The sequence below is a fragment of the Physeter macrocephalus genome, chromosome 3, assembly GCF_002837175.3.
Source record: "Physeter macrocephalus isolate SW-GA chromosome 3, ASM283717v5, whole genome shotgun sequence".
NCBI lineage: Eukaryota > Metazoa > Chordata > Mammalia > Artiodactyla > Physeteridae > Physeter > Physeter macrocephalus.
In genome coordinates, this window is record NC_041216.1 from 4,482,195 (window position 1) to 4,503,847 (window position 21,653).

The 21,653-nt window shown below is 39.4% G+C and overlaps 1 protein-coding gene across 10 annotated transcripts in view; it reads right to left on the reverse strand.

The window, feature by feature from the left end:
• Positions 1 to 21,653, reverse strand: part of MACF1 (microtubule actin crosslinking factor 1) — a 246,318-nt gene that overhangs the window by 38,267 nt on the left and 186,398 nt on the right. For all 10 annotated transcript variants that reach the window (XM_055082837.1, XM_055082833.1, XM_055082826.1 and 7 more), the window contains 14 exons: positions 15,869 to 16,030; positions 15,525 to 15,695; positions 14,723 to 14,889; positions 11,429 to 11,588; positions 10,753 to 11,079; positions 9,720 to 9,804; positions 8,974 to 9,215; positions 7,745 to 7,951; positions 6,231 to 6,350; positions 5,678 to 5,785; positions 4,556 to 4,774; positions 3,371 to 3,574; positions 1,469 to 1,700; positions 626 to 852 (listed from right to left, as the gene is read on the reverse strand). In XM_055082837.1, coding sequence (XP_054938812.1) covers positions 626 to 852; positions 1,469 to 1,700; positions 3,371 to 3,574; positions 4,556 to 4,774; positions 5,678 to 5,785; positions 6,231 to 6,350; positions 7,745 to 7,951; positions 8,974 to 9,215; positions 9,720 to 9,804; positions 10,753 to 11,079; positions 11,429 to 11,588; positions 14,723 to 14,889; positions 15,525 to 15,695; positions 15,869 to 16,030 — 2,631 coding nt within the window. The remainder of the gene's footprint in view (positions 1 to 625; positions 853 to 1,468; positions 1,701 to 3,370; positions 3,575 to 4,555; positions 4,775 to 5,677; positions 5,786 to 6,230; positions 6,351 to 7,744; positions 7,952 to 8,973; positions 9,216 to 9,719; positions 9,805 to 10,752; positions 11,080 to 11,428; positions 11,589 to 14,722; positions 14,890 to 15,524; positions 15,696 to 15,868; positions 16,031 to 21,653) is intronic.

Consider the following 21,653-nt stretch of genomic DNA (forward strand, 5'->3'; position numbering starts at 1 on the left):
GCGGCTGGGCCCGTGGGCCATGGCCGCTGAGCCTGCGCGTCCGGAGCCTGTGCTCCGCAACGGGAGAGGCCACAGCAGTGAGAGGCCCGCGTACCGCAAAAAAAAAAAAAAACAAAAACAAAAACAAAAACTAGGATCCCCAAAAAGGCTAGAAAAAGGTATGTGGAAGTAACAATTGTTATTTCTGGATGATGAGTCCAGAATTTATTTTCTTTTCTACTTTCTATTTTTCTACAGTAAATAAATTTACTTGAGAAATAAGTACACCAAAGAGAGGACTAAATTCAGAAATGAAAGCAAAACTGGATTTTTAAAGCACATGCTACTAATATGAATTGTTAAGTTTAAAATTGATGACAGAATTACTTTTGTGTGATGGATCTGCTCTATATCACGACCAGTGGAGGTTGTATGTACCTATACAAAGTGGTAAAACTTGTACATTAAAAAAAGAAAAATCTATAATGAGCAGGTATTTTTTTTCTAGTGTAAAGACATACTATTAAGCTTAAAATAAACAAAAACTTTTAAGGCACTCAGCCTGGCTAAGCAGTTAACACAACATAGTTGGATACAGGGCTTTCCCAGAGGACAAACACATGAAAGAAGAGATTTTGTTTCTTACCTCGGCAGCTTCAACCTGTTGTTTGATAATGGATGGGTCAATGCCAGGGCTTTCCAAGTCATGGACGATGTCCTGGGTGTCTTTGATGGTGGTGAGGAGAGCTGCCATGTCATACCAGAACTTCTCCGCTAGTTCAAGGACATCAAGGAATTTAATTTCTCGCTCTTCAGCCCGAGCTTTGATGTCCTCCCAGAAGAATACCATTTGATCCAATTTGTCCTGGATTTCTGAGCGGTACAGAAGAGTGAACAGGCCTTTTCTAAGGACTTAAAATCAGCCTCATCAGAAATTAGATCTAATCCTATTTTCACTGACATTATCCTTAAAAGGCTCTAAAAATGTATAACTGAAGGACAGTTTTCTATCTTAGCTTTATTATTAATTATTTCTATACTCTCATTTATCACTTACATTGGTCTCCCACATAAAGAGATCACAGAAGTAATCTGGAAATGAGTTATCATCTACTATAAAAGTACTGCTAAGATAATTATTAAGGGGCTGAAATGAGAACTCTGTTTCCAGTGTTCTGTGTTGAACCTGCTATGTTTCCCATGGAAAGTGTTATAAAAGGTAGTTATGTTCTACCCACTACTGGTACTGCAGTTTCCTCATATTAGGGGGTAAAGGAGCATTTGTTTCCTGGTCTGGGAATCTAACTACCAATTGTAACCTTATTTCAATGGGGAGATGTGTTCTGAATTCTAAATGACTTCGTGAAATACTCATTACTTAGGCACTGCCTTTGCATTCAATGAAGTACATCTGGTGGGATGCTGGAGGTAACCACAGCCTAGAATTTATTCTATCGACTTTTAAAAAACGATTAGATTCATCAAGCACCTTTTGCAGCCAGATCCTTGTCAGCTCCCTGAGATCGCCCAATGAGCTCTTCTCCACGGCGCTTCAGGGCCTCAAAGGATGGCTGCAGTTTTTCCAGCTCCACGGTGGCACTCTTGTTGTCACTGATGCACTCTCTGATCTTGTCTACTTCAGCAGGGATCAGTGGTGGCATACGCAGGCGAGAGGAAAGATTCTCCAAAGTCTCCAACATGGGCTCAATTTTATCATGGAACTAAACAAATATTGGACCATTAGCCATCACAGCAGTACTTCGTCACACTTCTGGGGTAAACGTTAGGGATTAAGGCCAGTGTATAAATCTTCTACTACTGTTTAGGATAAAACCTATGCTCAGCCTAGCCCCATGGCTGTCAAGTGTTGGGTTTGTCTAAGAAACTGTTTTGGGCATAGTACACCAGAGCTGGCCCATCAGAAAAAGTAAATGTTTAAGAATCAAAAAGCTGTTACTTACTCTATGAAAAATCAACTCAAATCCTTAATGCTGCCACAATACTTCCCCTACTCCAACTAACGTGATGAAAAAGGGACAAGACTATGAAACCAGTGAGAGTCAGTGTGTCAACATCTCAGATGACAGTTGCATGCAACAGAGTAGACCAAGAAGTTAGATACCCTCCATCAACTGTATAAATGGATGGGGAACTCAATATGCTACATGACTTGGAGTTTAAAAGTATCATGGCATGCAATTTGACAACCCACCAGTGTAATAGTAAGAAACTAAAATGTCGGCATGATGAAAGATAATTAGGGAAGGCCAAATCTAACCTTATTCCGAGAGAACTACTGCCCTTTCCACTTTTCTGGTACTTTGAACAACATATCTATAATTGTAAAATTTTAATTTGTAATATGAAGCCAAGAGGGGACAAAAGGGAGCAAAACAGACAAGTCTGCCCCCTAAAGCCAACTCTGGATTCATTAATTAGAATAACACTTACCAACTGTTAAATGTCCTATAGGAAATAACATGGTAAACAAACAAAATCCCTTCCCGTCACTCCCTCACTTCTAGGTTCTGCCCCAAATGAAACTGGCATAATAAACTGCATTAATAAAATTTATTCCACGAAAGTTAAGGGAAATTTCTTTATAAATAATCCTCTCAATTCTCAGCTTCTTAAGAACATCCTAATCCCAAGGGGGTGGGTACCTTACCTCTGTAATCTGTAATGGTGGGCGCGGTCAACACAACAATGAAATGTGACGATGTGGGGAAGACAGGAGCAGGCAGCAACAACACAAAGTAACACATTCCACAATGTGAGTGAGAGATGGGACGGAAGGTGGGGGGGAAAAACTTGAGTAAGTACAAATATTAACCAAGAATATTGACCAAACATAGGAATAAATTACCCAGACATAACAGTAATATATTAGTTGGAAAGTATGTAGTTACATGCTTTAAACTCCACTGCTGGTGGTTTGTTTCTCCTTGACTCTACCTTCTCCCTAGTCAAGCATCTTTCTCTGAACAAGAAGTTAGCTGGTGGCCTCGTGAATAGGAAAACTAATGTGCTGTCTAAATCTCGAAAGCAACAGGCCCAATAGGAATTTGACTTCTTGAGGCATTTGTTGCTTCAAGATGAATTTACCCAAAATCATCCCTGCTAAAGGATTATCACAATATAAAATTTTCAAGGAAACCATCAACAGGCAATATATACCAGCCAAGATGCATTTCACCCTCCTTATAGTTGTCAGTATAACCAATGCTCCCTGGAATAAAAATGCAGACAGGCAAAGGCTCCCAGTCTCTTGATAATGTATCACCAGCATACTAGTCTGGACATTCCTGAGCATGGGGGCATACTGATAAAGAGCCTCTTGCTTAGACTAAAGGACAGTTGAAGGTTATATGAGTTTAAGACACACACATACCTGAGCTGACTGGGAAATAGCCTCGTCCAGAGCCAGGGCCCGCTGGCGCACCTCCTCTTTAATTTGGGCATACGTATTTTCTGCTTTCTGGTATTTTTCTTGCACCATTTCCCCCTCTTCAGGGTTTAACTCCTTTAGTTGAGGGCCTATCTTTAGCAGCTTATCGATATGAGGTTTGTGTTCAGCAATTGATTCCCTTAGTTGCTATGCAAAGAAATATGGATTAAAATAAAATGAGCCTTCTTATACCAGTTTGTTTGTTTAAATACTTTGATCACAGCTCATACCAAATGAACAAACTGAGTTACTAAAACCCAGCAAGTCCCAACATCTCACCCTTTACGGAGGGAAAAAAATCTAAGTCTTGGGCTCTGACTCTCTCTTCACTTTCAAAAGCCAGTTCACATGTTCTGCCACCAAGGAAGCCTCCCAGAAATCCTCTCTCACTTTCACCCTCCAATACAAATGTATTCCACTGTCTTCTGTACTTGTAAATACTTCTCTGTACTCTACTGTAGTTTGCATGATTTAATGTCTGTCTCCCTGCCCAGACTGGGAGACACTAAGCAGGACCAGCTACAAACAGCAACATTTCTGGTAATCCAACTGCTCCTTGACTTTACTGCTGGCTACTTCCAGTTTACATCCTTCCTCTTACAGGAATACAGAGATAGCAATAAGCAGGAGTCATACACCACAAATAAAATAAACATTAAAAAAACTATCTTTAATGGTAACAGCATCAGTTCAAGTGTCTACAAATTTCCCTTTCATCTCAACTCTAGGCAGCAAATGCTTTCTGACATTCCTGAGTGAAGGCTCTCACTCCAGCTAGGGCCTAACCACAAGGAAAGGGCCACCCAACCACAACCAAGTCTAATAACACCCCACTGTCACTGGGAAGATTTTAAACTCCCTTGATTTGTACATGGTGCTTTGTTTACTTCTGCAATACCCAGGTTCCTGACATCTCCATAATCTTATTCTTTAACTGATTCATATTAAAGGACAAAGGAAATAATTCAGATATGTATCTTTACTGTACAAAAAAATTCTAACTGGTTAAGAATTAATTTCATAACATTTACTTATACTCAGTAGGTACTAATAAATAGGCTGCTTTTGAATAAACTGTAGAGCCCATTTTCAGTTCTGTGATTAAATAAAACTCAGCATGCTCCGTACCCTCATTTCCTCTTGTTGCTGCCTGAGCTGCTCATGATCAATAGCCGGAGGAGGTAACTGTGCTATTAGTGTCCGAGTTTCCTCAATCCAGGGGCTGAGCTCCTCATATGTTTCCCAAAACTGGTTCACCAAGACCTGTGCCCGTTCTAGGCGGGCGTAACGCTCTGAATTGAGCAGACTAATGGCTTCGTATTGTTGTATTAGAGACTCTGTCTTTTCCTGTGAACAACAAAATAAATGTAAGCATTATTATCATGATGAACCCTTCTTTAAAGTAAAAATGTAAGTATATATAGGTTTATATATATACACTAAAATGCTAAAAAATATGGATTAATCTAGTAAGATTACAAGTGATTTTTATTTTCTTTATACTTAACTGAATTTTTCTGTCATACATATACATAATTTATAATTTTTAAAATATTAAAGTAGTTTCACAAACAGTAAAATAGCACAAGCACAACACACCAAAATTAACCTTTTAGTGAATACCTTTTACAACTTTAGATACAGCATTATTGTAATAGGCCAGTTTGACTGAATCTCTCAGGGGCTAAGATGGGTATTTGCTCATCAAGTTTCATTTGTCTTTTTCCCTCTGATAAAAGTCTCCACAAACCTGGCATTTACGCTTTATATGTTTAGGATGAGTAGCTCGATTTATGAAGACTTCTGAGGAAACAGTGGTTACCCATACCCTTTATAAAAATCAAAACTGGCGTACAAATGGACTCTGTTGGCCAATTCTTTTAGAAATGGGTAATGATTTTTTAGAAGGACCTGAAGCAGGAATTAGTATCTGCACACGGTTCTGAAAAATCTATCTACCTGGAAAGGTAACTCAAAGATAACTCATTATGGACTGAGGATGAGTAGCAATTCCTCTGTTATAAAGAAGATGGATTTGCAGTGTATTTCACATTATACTGTATGGCTGTTTAGACATCTGTGAACACAGGGTTAGGAGTCTGAATGCCCCAGAACATCAAGCTGGACTTAAGTATCACTACCAGTAATAGAGGGAAAAAAAAACTTCTTAAACTATCATTTCACAATTGTACTTCTAATTCACCATGATCAAGATAAGAACAATATGGTGAATAAATAAATGTAGTTTACCTGTAATATAGCTTTTTGCTCCTCCCCACATGTGCCAAAGATTTCACCACGATGACTGAATAGTTCATCCATGGAATCTTTGTGTCGAATGATGTCAATGGAGAAAGCCTTTGAAAAGTAAACTACTGTTAAGTCAAGAAATACAATGAGCCCGAGCCTGTGTTAGTGAAAAGTTAGACATACCCTTTGAAAAATTCTTTGCTTTAAAAAAGCCACATCAAAAACTGTTCTTACAAAGTTTGACACTTTGCCTATCCACACATCTTCAAATGCTTATCTTTTAGTAGCTTACAAGAATATCTTCCCTCCTGAAAAGCAGGAAGAAAATTGCTAACTACTCTTTCCTGGATTAATGGGCCTATTTCTACCCTTTGCACAAAGCAAAAAATCTCTTCCTCATCCTAACCAAATATTTATATAATTAGTCTCTGTCCACCATCATGACACTGACTCATTCTACTTTACTTGGGATAGTCAGAAACTCTCTGCTAGTCACTGATGATAAGCGACTGATGATTCTTCTAGCTCAGGACACAGTGAATACGTCACTTACCTTCTGTACCTGCAGCTGAGCTGTGGTCTGGTCCTGTTCCAGGCGGATTGGACCCAGTGCCATCAGTTTCCGTTTTGTTTCAGCAACCCAAGCTAGCTCTGCATCAGCAGCTTGCTCATACTAACAGACATATTGAAGAAAAATGGACATATTACAGCCAATGTCCTCCTTCTGAGAATTCTAATTTATTCAACATAGAAAGGCCTAGATTTTCAGTAATACAGTTTACATCTCAAAGTAAAGCCAAAATTGGTGAGAATTTCATAAAATCACAAATCAAGATGCAGACAATTTAGAGTTGATTATACTTTGACAAATATGAGTTGATCCTACTTCAACAAATGTGAGTTGATCCTATTTCAACTTCTTTAGAAAGACGTTACAGAACCCAGTTAGTGGTTCTACAGCTAGAAACAACCATGGAAACCAAGACTCTTCAAAAGAAATACACTTTCTAATGAGAGTACTTTTATGAGGCTGTGCTCTTTTTCTGCCAATCCTCTTTCCTACCCATGCTCTAAACAGTAGTAGCCATGTGTTTAAATACAAACTAACATGGCGGCAGACGGCTGAGTCAAGTTAACTTGAAGTACTTGCTCAGCTGAAGAAGCCTAAGACCCCAGAAGAACACCAAAGCTTTAAATGGAATGCAATAACGTATGCAGTGACATCAACAAATACAAAACCTAAGAACATGTTCTATGTGACCATTGTTTAATGAGGTCCCTCAATTTTTTACCTCTTCCTCGTCAACGTTGCCAAATTACACTAATATTTAAAGGAAAGTGAGCTGCCAAGCGTGATAAATTTCACACTGAAATATCTGGCCAAGATGAGGGATATTAATTAAGACATAACAGGGATGCACCTGGCATCAGAGCAAACTTCTCTGTGGTTCAGAAAGCATTTGCTTATCACTATGAACTCAAGGAGTCATGTTATATTAATTTATTTTTTTGCACCATGGCACATTAATAGGTGCATATCCAGCTACAAAGAAAAGCAAATAACTTTTCCCAGAAAGTAGGAAGGAAAAAGGATTGAGGGAAATATGACACCTGTGTTTACTTGGGAGGGTTCTATTTTGGATGGCTCTGCTATTTTGGTTAGCATATTTGATAGTAATTATAGTTCCTGGTTCTGTCCCCTTTTCCATCTAATGCTAAAACAGCTGATTATGTCAAACTAAGATTGTGATGCACTTAGACCTTTTGGATCTAGATATTATCTACCCCCATCACCATCTGCCTCTTAGCAGGGCAGTAGCAAGGAAAGGACTCACACACTCTCTTCTCCAAGTTCTTTTCTGCTCAAAGGGGTCAAGTATTTTTGGTCAAACCTAGATCCATCCTCACATACCTTTATCTAATCAGTTCCCACCACTGAAATGATTCGTTGCTTCAGATTTAGCTTGATCTCATTTATTCCTATTCCTAAGCCCGTATTTATGTGGGTCATAGTTTTGTACTTCATGCTGCCTAAAATATTAATGCAGAGGTGTTTATAAAGATTACCTGTTGTGATCTCTGAATAGCAGCATCGATTTCATCCACCCTTTGTCCGACAGTGTCACTGACCAGCTTGTACTGCTCATTGGCATCAGACACAAGTTTATCCAGCCCTTCTCTGGCTCTCCAGGGCACCAGCTCTAAGAGAGCACGGCTCACCTCATTCACTGTGTCCAACACCAGCCTGTGCTCCATGACCTCCTTCTTTAGCTCCTAAAGAGGGAAGAAAGTTTTCAGGCCATCCCTTGCTAAATTAAGCACATTAGCAGCTGTGCTGGGTGGAAAGTGCTCTCTCTACCACACATCCCAGCAGGGCTCTGACCTCCTTCCTTCACTTATTTTATTTTTTTTCTTGTCTCAGATTTTTCAATCACTCCACAGCCTGACTTCAGGCTTAGCCGCTTAGAACTGTCTACAAGACTTCTCGAGCCAGACTATCTCTGGGTAACATGAATGGTGCTTTTTCCTTTTTTTCCTCCTTACTTCAGTAGAAATGATAAATAATGCTTTAATCATAGGTATTTACACCTCAGCAAGTACCTACACACTATTTCTGCACATCTAGAACTGCACTAGATCCTGCAGGAGAATCAAACATAACCATGAAGTACTCTTTTAGAGAATGAACTATGACAGTAAATTCTAAAATGTTGCATATAAAGGAAGCTTCTTAGGGTTTTTTTTTTTAACAATTTTTTTTAAAAATTAATTTTATTTATTTATTTTTGGCTACGTTGGGTCTTCATTGTTGCGTGCAGGCTTTCTCTAGTTGCAGCGAGCGGGGGCTACCCTTTGTTGTGGTGTGCAGGCTTCTCATTGCAGTGGCTTCTCTTGTTGCAGAGCACAGGCTCTAGGTGCGCGAGCTTCAGTAGTTGTGGCACAGAGGCTCAGTAGTTGTGGGTTTAGCTGCTCCACGGCATGTGGGATCTTCTTGGACCGGGGCTCGAACCCGTGTCCTCTGCCTTGGCAGGTGGATTCTTAACCACTGCGCCACCAGGGAAGCCCTTCCCAGGGTTTTGAGAGTCAATCTTTTTTCTTCTTCAGACCGTAACAAGTGCTCTTATATAGGTCTTTATATCAAATTTTATTTTCCAAGAATAAACAAAAAACAAGGCAGGCAGAAATTTTTGGTTTACATTTAAGGTATAGATAGTTGGTATTAAACACAAGAATTTGAACTTAAGGATTCTAAGAGGAAAATTTTTTTCCCTTTACAGTGTGAAATGACAGCTTACCTTCTGCCTTTGCTGAAACTGGGGTATTTGCTCCCCTGTGGGAGACTGTCCTCCACTGGCTGCCAGCTCCTCCTCCACTCCCCTCAGCCACCAGGTCAGTTCTTCATACGTAGACTGGAACTTGGCGGCCAGCTGCCGAGCTTGCTCTAAGGTTCTGAGGGCCTTGGAGCTAGTGAGTGTGATGTCTGCATAGCGAGTCTTTATGCCATCCAGTTTCTCTTGGATAAGCAATACCTCTTCACCTGTGGGAGACAGCACACAATTATTCACATTTAATAGGATATGAGGGAGCCCTCTTAACCTCCCTTTCTTCAAATCAGAGCTCAACTTTTATAGATGCTCTCTCCCTATGGCAGTGATTTCACCTAGCATCCCGCACTAAGGGAGGTGGGAAATACACCTTCAATCAATAGAAGAAGTGACTTCTGAGATTATTAAGATCTGAGTTTGACTGCAGGTATTCCTAAGACATTCCCAGCACCTTTCAGTAAATGCTGGCATTCACCATATTGGAGGGCAGGGGGAGCCTTCATCTATAACCAGATCTGAGACAACACAGTGTTTTAGTTTTCAAAAGATTGAGCAGGAAATGGGAACCCAAGCTGCCAGTCACCTGGGAGTACATGGTAATACAATCAGTGAATACAAAGCTCCTCCTATCTGCAAAGAGAAGTGGCTACTGCAGGGTGCTGATGTAACTGTCTGTGGGACCACAGAGGTGCTAAGAGATGCACTTTTCAAAGTACCTGTGGTTTGTTTTAGAAGAGCCTGGCCATTTTTAATAGCTTGATCTACATTCTTCTTTCTATTAACAATTTCTTCATTTAAAGCCTGAAAGGAAAGAATACCATTAATCCTAAAACTATGGCACAACAAAGGGGAAGAAATGTGAGCCCTTTAAGAGACCAAATTTAAAGTAAAGGGATGAATACCAGTTTAGTTTAAACATGAGATATTTGATTCCTTCATTTTCTCTTTGGTTACCCCCTTCTTTAATTACTCAAAACAATGAAATCAGCTACTTATAGGCAAACTTTCCTCTGATGAGAAGAGATTTAGGACTAAATCCACTTTACTAATCTATTGGTACCAAACGTGAACCCAAGAAAGGTAGAAGTAGAATTCAGCAAAAATGTCTACTATGTCCAAAATAAAGAATAAGGCAGAAAGTTCAACAGAAGAAAGTCAGCAAGAACGGGCAGACTTAAATCAGGATCCTGGTTAAAAACTCTCAATATCTGAAGTCAACAAAGCAGAAAAATCTAAGATTATTAAAACCAAAAAACTGCTTTGCTGATTTTTACCATCCCCAAGGAAATGTCACAAAAAGGAAAACAAAAAGGGGCAAATTGTTGCTTCTACACAGATGATACAGAATCCCTGGAATTTGAGTATATAAATTCTAGAAACATTAAAAAACCCTAGGCACTACTCTTTAGGTAATCTGGTTTTGTTACAGTACATTCTCTTTCACGTAATTGCTCAAGTGGAAACTGAATGATACATTCCTTAATGATGTAAAACATGAGTTGGAATTGAGATGGCCCGATTACATTCTGGATCATCTTCTAGAGTTATTGATTCAGTCTGTTAAGTACAAGTATTTCCATGTAAATCATCAAAAAATAGATTAGTCCAGTCTGTAACTATGCACTTGTGTATAAAATAAAGTTGAAATGTTTGGAATTTAAAAAAAGAGAGGGAAATGAAGAGAAACATGAATCAAAATTACAAAATAACTTAGTTAACATAATCAATAAGAATGGAAAACACGAATACCAGGTGGTCAGCATGCTGCTTCTGCAGGACATCCTGTCTGTAATCCTTTACGAACACTGAACTGAGCTTGTCCTCAACCTCAGCCAGCCAGTTGAGCACCTCCACCTCATCCTCCCCGAACAGCCTAGCGTTAGACAGTGCTTGTTCAAGCAGGGCTGCTTTCCGACAGCACCGATCTTGAATCTCACTGAATCGGGCCTGCAATGAGTCTAGCTTTTCAGACAGTACACCCTGCTCTGCAGAACATGTCAGGGAGGAGAGAGACTGCCCAGTTTTGACTGCCTGGTGCACATCTGTTGCATGGCTTTCTATTTCTTCCTCCAGAGCCTGGAAATCCAGATGGAAAAAATGAATAACAGAAACAAAATAAATGAAAAGTAGACATGAAACAATGAATCACAAATGATATAATAAATAATAATATAAAAGTTTACCTACTGAAGGGCAAAAATAACATAAAAACAGAGAACAAAAGCTGTTTTTACTCATAGCAGCCTATTAGTCCATTTCTATTTTTACTTCAAGAATGTGACTAGTCCAATTAATAACTGGACCATATTTTAAATTAAACTTATTTTAAAAACCCCACAAAACACATCTTATAGAATGCTGCAGGCAGTTTTCTAGGATTTCGGGTTCCAGTTCTGTGTTTTCATTTGCCATAACTACTTCCTACCTTGTGCCGAACAATCTGCTGCTGTATTTTGGCAGTCTGAGTGCCAACAGGTTCTGAGTTAGCGAGCTTTTTCTCTGTGACAGATAAGAAGTCAGAAATAGGCTCAGCTGTCTCATGGAATTGTTTGGCCAGAACCAGGATATCTTCCAGCTGTTTTTGCCTACACAAATATATAGAACAAGCTGCTCAGGCAAAAAGTCACACTAAAACTGATAATAGTATTATATTCAGTAAAAGACCAATCTTAATGAGGCACATTTGAAATATCAATAGTAAACAGAACACACATAAATAGTATTTTGCTGTTTTAAAGGCTTTCATAAGCAGTAGCTTATTTTGATTCTGTCATGCCCTTGTAAGGTAGGCAGAATTATCCCACTATTACAAAAGAGAAACCAACCCTGAAGGCTTAAAGAAAGATCTGTCCAGGTCGCCCACTGGGTAGCAATAGTACAATGAGGATTATAATCAGACCTTCTACTACTCTTTCTCCTATTGGATATGGCACGTGCATCCTCTGTAAATGTGACCAAAATAAAGTTTAAAGGAGTAAAAAAAAATCATCAGTTTTCATTCTTCTCTCCCCATCACTGCTACCTTCACTTATGAGTGAAGAGAAGAGAGAGCATTTGAAGAGCAAAGGCAGACCAAGCTATGAATAAGAACCCCCCTTCCTATCTCCCCCAATCCAGTCAGGCTTCTAGTAATTTCAAGCCCCAGAGCATAACTTTGAATTCTGATTCAAGGCAAAAAATGACCTCAAACTAGATGAATTTGCCAAGGCAAACAGCAGCCAAAAGATCTGTGGATTTTATAACTGGACTCTTTAAATCTGGAATCTTAAATTTTATTTAATGTAACATCCACACTTAGCTTGGATTTCAAATACCCTGTAGATTAAAATCAGCAAATTACAAAAGGAGAGAGGAAGCCTGAATGCTGGAGGCAGCCTAATAAGCAACAGACAGAAAAACCACCGCAGAACTGCATGAGCACACAGATTAACAATCAAAGGCCACGACGATGACGCTGGAGCATTAAAAACAGACTCAGTGCTATGTCATCTGAAAAGGTCCTGGAAGCATGTGACTTTTATTTCAGAAAACCTTCACTGAACTCTGGACAAACCTATCTTAATAAGAAATGATTTAATATAAAGATCTGCCATCTTAATTATCTGGAAATTTAATTATGCTCGAGTATAAGGAAAAATATATTTCTAGATGCTATTTTTAAATGTCAATATAAGGTATAGAATTTCCTTTCTTAGTTTATGTCAACTTGCAAAATACATCTTGAATTAATAATACAACTAAAACATATAATCTTAAATATTATTAATCAAGAATTTCATTTTTAAAATATTGCTTGGTGGGTTATTTTAATTGGTTAATGACCTGCTTATAGATTTTATTCTTTTTTTTAAAAAAAAGATACATTAGGAACAAACCATGACTTTAGTGAGCTTAAGGACCTAGGAGATAAGTACATAAAATAATGACCATAATACAAGGTACAGATGATGAGTTATGGCAGTTAAGAGGAAAGTGAAATTGTTCTATGCTTGGGGAATAAAGAAAACCTTCATAAAAGCAGGGGAGATGAACAGAAGTATTTCATGGAAGATGCAACACCATCAGCAAAGACAGAATTAGGGAACTGACAGAAGATACTGAAGAACCGAATACGGTTTACTGTGCCCACAACGAATGAGAATAGTGGAAACTAAGAAAGGTAGGTTAGGGCCAAACAGTAGAGGGCTTTGAATGTTGAATTAAAGAGACTTTATTTTATAGGCAACAGGGAGTCATTAAATGTCTCTGAGCGTGCAAAGAGGGGAAGGCCTGAGGGTAAGCAGCAGTAGAGTGATGATTAGGAGGCTACCTCAGGTGAGCTACCTCATGGGAACTAGCCCAAGTGAGAGTTTGTAAGTCATGAACTGAGGCAAGTGGGAATTAGAGAAATGGACGGAGAGGAAAGACACTGTAGAAGTGAAATGGACAGAATTTAGCATCCTGATAGATATGGGACACAAAGCAGGGGGGAATAAAAGGATAAAAAATGAGGTTGAGGTTTTAAGCCTAGGAAACTGGAAGGTTAATGGTGCTATTAGTGGAAATGGATGGAGAGACAGAAGAAAAGTGGTGCAATTTGGAAATGAAAATAAGTTGAATTCTTTCATTTGTTTCTCCCACTAACATGGAGCAAGCAAATACTTTGTAGCTCAGATAAGAAATAAGCAAGCCATGGATGGGTAGAAGTAAAGAGACTGAAGAGGGGGTTACCTGAAGATGGCCCGTGGCTACCTAGATAATAAATGATCAGCTCTACAACTCTCATACTGATTTCTGATTAGTTATCATTTATTTTTAAAACTGAGAACAGTATAAGCTAAAAGTAAAGACATGGTGTGACTTATTAAGCTCAAGTGACACTGGGCTAACTTATAGCTATGGAAAGAGAAAGCACTTCCTTGGAGGAGAAAAGTATACTGCCTGCCTTGTGGTCATTTAGTGAAGAAAGTCCACGCATCTCTTGAATGCTCATTTAACAGAACCACAGACTAGCTCCTAGATGTAAGAACATCTAATATTAGGATAAGCTAACAGAAAAGAACATGATAAATTTCAATTCCAAGTATCGAAAACATTATTTATAAATATGAATGGAAAAAATCTGTTTCCAAAACTCAGAAAATAACTTGGCTGGATTGTAGGAGTCTGCATCTGCTGTTTGGAACCAAGATTATATTGCAACAGAACACCACCAAACAGCAATGAGTCTTCCAGGTCTCAGAAATTTATGGAGTAGCTGAGGCTAATTTCCTGAGTTACTCTGGTTATGAGGATCATCTCTAAAAACTTATCTCTCTTCAAGATAAAAGCCGTTAAACACCTACCAGGGCTTCCCTGGTGGCGCAGTGGTTGAGAATCTGCCTGCCAATGCAGGGGACACGGGTTCGAGCCCTGGTCTGGGAAGATCCCACATGCCGCGGAGCAACTAGGCCCACTCGCCACAACTACTGAGCCTGCGCGTCTGAAGCCTGTGCTCCACAACAAGAGAGGCCGTGACAGTGAGAGGCCCCCGCTCGCTGCAACTAGAGAAAGCCCACGCACAGAAACGAAGACCCAACACAGCCAAAAATAAATAAATAAATAATTTTTAAAAAACAAACAAAAAAAAAAACACCTACCAAAGCACTGTATGAATCATCCAGGGGCTTTTAGAGCACCTCAGTGATACAAGTCAGAAACCGCCTCTGACCTATATTCCTCAAAACTCCAGTGGCTTTACCTGGCTGCTGCCTTGCTGAGTAATCCTGTCCATCTACTTTCAAGACTCTCCAACTGCCCAGTGATCTTCTCTCTATCAGCCCGCTCAGCTGCCTGGGCTATTCTGCCTCCTTCTGCTTGAAGCATGTCTACTGTGGCCTTTCGATCATCTAGGAGCCGCTGGAGCAACTGATGTACATGTTTAAAAGGAATGAAAAGTGATAACATGGGGTCACTTTTAAAATCTGAAACAAGGAAAACAAACAAGATCCAAAACCTCACCCCACTGAGCCCTAAGTTTAATTGAATAATGAAGTTTTTTTTTTTCATCCTGAGGCAAAAACATGAGATATAATTCCTACCACCCATATAAACTTTTCATACACTTAGGTTTTTAAATGGAGCAGTGACTATCATTATGTGACTGATAGGGAACTTAGTTTGAACCAGGAGAAAAAGGCACTGAAATGGAAATTAAACCAAAAATATATACATATATAGACAGAACCTTATACATGATATACATTATTCAAATATTGCTGACCCCCAAAACACTAAAAACCTCTTAAGATAACGTGGTGACTGAAACACTGAAATAGGATAAGTGAACAAGCAAAATTGTTCAGTTCAATACATGTCATGGTAATCTAGGAGATTATAAAGTAAGATGATGAAAATCAATTTCCATCTTTCTTTTCTGGATCACACAAGGTAGGTTAGGATTCTACTAAAACTCCTGAATATGCTCCTGAAACCATAAGCAAACGTGTTGTCTGTCATTCCCTACGGCTGTTACAGTTCACTGCCCCAACATTCTCACTTACCTTCTGTTCTTGGATCTGTGCTTTCACCACTTTATACTCAGCAGATGGGGGTTTCTGATTGGCTATGAGCTCCTCAGTGTCTGCCAACCAGCTGAGCAACGGCTCCAAGGCATCTTGGAACTTCCCACAATGCAACAAAGCCTCCTGGAGTTGTGCGATTCTTTGTGCAACCTGTATCACAGACATGGAGGTTCATTACGATAAAGGAGAGAGCTTTTAAATGACTACTCACCCCTTTTTGTAACTACAGGTTGGAAATGCAAATTTTTGTTTGCATTCAGGTGCCAGGGAAACCAGAGATTGCAATGTCTCTTTTCTCTCCCTTCCATTCCCAGTACACTCACCTTTTTATTCAATGTGTTCCACCGAGCGTTGATCTCTTCCATGTCATGTTCCAAACCCTGCACATCACAGTTTTTTCCGGCACTCTGGATCAAGCCCTGGCCGAGTCCATTCACCTGCTGTAGTTTCATCTGAAGAGGATCCACCTGTTCTTTCTGAAACATCTAGATAATTGTAAGCCAAAGAAGATTTACTCTAAAGGCAATATGATCCTCTACACCACACAGTGACTGGTTATTCTTGGGAGATTTATGATTTAACAAGGGAGGGCCAGGAATAACAAGAGAAAACACGCCATTTGTACAGGAAAGTATCAAAGAAACATGTGGTTTCATATTTCAATACATACATTCTCTTATGGACAAGTAATTACAGAGAGTTACAGCACTACTTAGGCATTTAACCCAATGACTCATGGTTTGTTTTTGTTTTTTTAATCTTCTTAATTTTTAATGCAAAAAGCTATAGAGAATAAAAGCAGCACCAGCCTCAAGATATCATGAAAGTGTGATGCATATTAGTCCTAAAAGGGAAGACTAGTATTTACGATTAAAAATACCTTGGGGAATAGCTTTAATTGACCACTGATAGATGCAATGCTCTTCTCTGACTTGGACTAATAACTCAATTAGCCAAAACATATTAATGGTGTGAAGAAAACCAACCTCATAGCTTAATCCCCCTGTGGCTATTTAACTCCATTCTGTTCCAAGGCCATAGACCACACATGGCCAATAATCTTGAAATAGTATTCCTCTGATTACAAAGGGAAATGGGCCAGTAATACTGGGAGATGTCCTTAACAACTTCAGACACCTACTCTGAGTAAGATGCAGGTATACATAAAATATTTTTAAAATAATGATACTATATATGCATGTTCACCATGAAACAATGGCATTTTAAAACAATATGAACAAGTGTAACAAGCAATGTGAATGTTTCTTTCTAATGCAGTCAAGGTCCATTATTACTTGGAACTTTCTAAAAGGAAACAAAGAGTCACAAGAGAACAGTACTTTTGCCACTCTAATGGTATTAAGGAAAAGAATGAGATAAATATTTGCCCCTAAGATCAGATTTCTCTCAATTATCAGAAGATAAAATGAGCCATATTTCCACTAGTCTAGATCTATTTCCATTCTTTTCTCTTCCATAAAAAGTTCCTTCAGTTTCAGTGAGACAGGTGAGCCAATTAGAGCCAAAGAATGACAGAAAATCGAAGAGAACAAAAATAAATGTGAAAGAAAATTATAAGTTTGGGTAAGACTAATTTTGGCCTATGTGAGACCACAGATCACACTAGGATTAGGAAACTGATTCTAGCAAGAGTGGTCTGTGGCTGAACAAGTGAGTCACCAGGGAGGAAAGGCTCCAGGGAACACTGAAAAAGGAAGGTTATACAGGTACTCACCAGTGGGCTTCATTTTACACTATAATCCGATTACACCATATTTTGTTAGGCAACACTACAAGGCAGTTCAGCTAAAAATGACTGTTACTCCGACAGCATGGTTCCCAAAGAAAGCAAGTGCTATGATTCTATTTTGTGTTAAAGATGTTTTCACTGCAGAAAAATCAGAGCAGAGTGGGGAAAAACAACTCCCATGGCTTAAGCTGCTTGAGTGCAACAAAACGGCTGTGGGGCAGGGGTTGGAAAGGCAAAGAAAGCAGAAATGCCTAAGGTACAGAGAGAAGATGTCAAGTCCACACCGAAGAGCCCCCTTTTACTCAGTAATTAAATCCTGTCTCATGCTATGACTGACATTTAATTTTTTCTCTGTTGTGCCAATATGGTAGTCAACAGCTACTTGTGGCTCTTTAGAAATTCAGTTCCTCAACCACAAGAGCCACATTTCATCGGGTCAACAGCCACGTGTGGCTAGGGCCTAATGTATTGGGCAACACAGAGAATACCTCCTCTCCTGGCAAGAAACTCTATTGGCTATCAATGTAAATGACACAGAAAAGCAAAAATAAAATTTAAATAGCTTAACAATCTCTTTCATTTAACGGAGCGAATTCTTTTCTTAAAATTTGGATTTACTTTGTTCGTGAATATTTCACACAGAAGCAGTAGAGGTTACTTCTTTTCCCATGCCCACTCTATGGATTAAGTTGACAGGGAATGGGTATTTGTCTCATTTTTTCCCCCAGAAGTTTAAAAATATATGAAAGTGCCTCTAGATACTAAGTACTGTTTAAATATTTATACTGAACACCAGTGAACAGAATGTTAAAGAAAGTAAATTTGAAAACACTTGCTCCCTTCTCTCAACTCCCAAATAAAGCTGTTGTGCAAAACCAGTGCTTTTAAGATACATTAAATTCCTACTCCTTACTATTTCAATGGGACTGTGCCATGTTATTAACTAACCAGTGCTGGCAGACATTTCCCAGAGCAGAACACTAGTAAAAATTATTGCAAGGCTGTAAGATGCAACAGGGACATAAAACAGAAAACTTCCCAAAGAACGTCTTCAAATGCTTTTATCTTTGGTAACACCACAGTCTCCCAGTTTTCATCCTGACTGATCCTTTTTTGATGTCCTTTGCCCTCTTCCTCTTCTAGATCTCCAAATGTTAGCCTTTGGGGGTAGGGATAAGAGTAGCATGTCAGTCCTGAGCCCTCTTCTCATTCCACACTCTCCTCTAGGCAATTCTATCCATTCCTATGGCTTTAAATATCTACCATGATAAATGCTCATCTCTCTAAAATTTATATATATCTTCTGAATTTCAAATCTGGATATCCAACTACTTGCTTAATATTGCCATACAAATGAATCACAGGCATCTTGAGCTTAACCATTCCAAAATCGAACCTGCTAATTTCCTCTCCCCCAAATCTGTTCTTCCCTAAGCAATTTACTATTGCCCCCATTGTATGGTTGTGAACATAACTGACGCCATTTTGGGCCCTTAGAGCTTCTCCCGTCCTTTTGCTGACCCAACCCAGGACTGTACCGTATAGTAAATCACTTCTCTGTTGTCACGGGCTTTGTAGATAATAGATATTGTGTAATAATCATCAGGACCCAGTAGCCCCTATGCTCTGTTAGTCCCCAAACAATGATGAAAACCTTCCCTGACATACATTCCTGCTGCCCATGAGACTAGTACCCATTCATAAATCTTGACTTAGGAATGCACGTCCTGTTTCCAAGCACCTGCTGCCCCCACCCCATAAACCCCAGACCCTAGGTTAACTGTAGAATTGTCCCAGTGGCCCGCTGGGCGGTGCAGAGTGCAGCTGCGAATGCTTTGAGCTGTTGTCTGTCTCAGTCCACCCTGACAGTAAGTTACCCTATAATAAACTGATCTATTGATTATATGGAGCTACCTGCCTCCATTTTTGGTCTCAAGATGGCTTCTCGCTTTAATGAGTACTTTTTGTTCCCTCCACCCTCCAACACCCATCCACTCAGTTGTGCAAACCAGAACTAGAAGCCATCCTTGATAACTCCCCCTTCACTCCCTCCAAATATGAAAGCCATTATCAGGTCTTATTGATTCTGCCTCCAAACTGTATCTTAGATCCATCCAATTGTCTTCAAATGCACTGACATCTCTCTAGTCCAAGCCACCTGGACAACTGCAGTAATCTAGCAGGCTTCTTTATTCTGTCCTTGATCCCCTGCAATCCACTCTAAACACAGTAGCCAGTGTGATTTTTAAGTTGCAAACCATTCTGTTTTCTGTATTCCATGTCAATAATCACAATACGAACTAACAAATATAAGACAAAAGAAATCTGAGATTTATAAACCCCGGAAAATGTTGAGAATGTTTACTGTCAGTGTGAACCAGTTTTCTCTATCTTTAAGCTGAGAGTCATCTTTTAAAAAATGTAAAAGAAATCATTTCACTCCCCTACTTAAAATCTTTCAATAGCTTCTTAACGGCTCTTAAGGTAGAAATCCTTTTGAGGACTTCTTTCTCAGCCCTTGCATCATCTGGCCCCTTCCTAACTCTCCAGGTTTACTGCAAGGCACTCTTCCGGAACCCTTGCTCACTGTGGTCAAGCCACTTGGCTTTCTTTTAGTTCTAACATGCCAAGCTCTTCCCAGTTACCATTTCCTTTGTCTGGAATGCTCTTCCCTCTGACTCTCTAAGTAACTAAGTAACTTATCCTTCAGGTTTTAGTTTTAAAATTCCTTCCCTGACACCACAATTGAAGTTAAATACCCCTATTGCTTCTCATCATAACACCTTTATTTTTTTATTCAAAGCATTTGCCACATTTGTAACCAAGTATTTGTGTCATTTTTGCTTAACGTCTGCCTCCCCTACTACAATATAAGTTCCACAAGGGCAGGGACCATGCCGATGCTATTCACTGCAGAAGCCCCAGTGCCTGGCTCAGAGTAGCTACACAATAAATATTTATCCAGTAAATGAATGAACCCTTGCATAGAAATGGTGTTAGAGAAAGCAAACAAATCCATAAAAGTTCTACTGATCAGCTGAGTATTCAAACACTGAACTGAAGTTGCAGGGCTCCCCAATTTTTGCTTAAAAAGACTTTCTTGGCAAATTATAATTTTATAGAACCACTGTTTTATACAAAAGGTTTTTTTCTTCCATTGAACCAATGACTGGAAATAAGACTAAGGAAGTCTATACATGAGGAGAGGGCTTAAATAACCACATATTGTTCTTAGTGGGCCTAGGATCCCACTACAGAAATAGCAAGCCAGTTCTGGCCTTTTGTCTCCTCTATCAAAACTTCTTGTGATTGCTATTGGAAAGATTATATCTATTTTAACCATGTATACATGTGTACATTTGTACATACACGTGCAGAGGATCTAAAGCAGTTCATTTTAAATCACAGGTTTTGCAGCTGGGCTACTATTTCCCTCTCCTGTCATTTATATCAGACAATATTTCATAAAATGACAACCTCCTGTAGCTGGAAGGATCCTTAGAGATTACCTAGCCCCACCTACTCATTTTGTAGATGGGGAAACAGAGACCCCAGAGACTGATATTAAGGGTTTCTCTGAATATTCTTCCTTTATGCAGATTTGACTGCCTCTTTATAATGTAATCCCTATATTTCATTGATTATTGCTGTAGGCTTTATACTAGAAATATTCTGTATAATCAAGAATGCTGGTGACTTTGGATAGGTTGCTGGGATCTTAGTGTTAATCCCAAATTCAGTAAAACTCAGAAAACTGAATCAAATCCCTCAATCTGAAAGGCGATGCATTCTAATTTGATGGGATGCCTAATTACAAAATAATTGGTGAAGCCCAGGTGACATTACCACCACTCAGCTAAGCAGGAGGATCTGTGGCACAGTTGACAGCTTATAGCCTACAATCAAGATGATTTTTCATGGCTGGCAGCTGCATGTTTAATTGATCCTCTAGCTAAGGCTGCCCCGAAAGGTTCTGCAATGGGGTGAACCCATCTTTCTTGCAGCATCCATGGATATTCAGGAGATTAATATTCATCCACTCGCAACAGGGAAGGCATACTACGAAGAAGGCACTGTTTTGGTTCCCAGGGATGGTGTAAAATTAAAACCACCTCCTCACTCAGTAACCCCTGACTGTATTTGACTAAACTTCTAACTCCTTCACTCCTTACCAGCAACCAGATGACGACAGGACAGTGAACTGTAGAAAGCTGCCACTCTCAAAATCCTTTGACTAAGAATGCTCAAGGACAGGAAACCTGGGAAGAGGGTTCACAACACATTGTTTTCTAACATCAGGAATCTCAAAATCCTGGAGCTAAGAGAGACCCGGGAGGACATCAGCCCAATTCTTATTT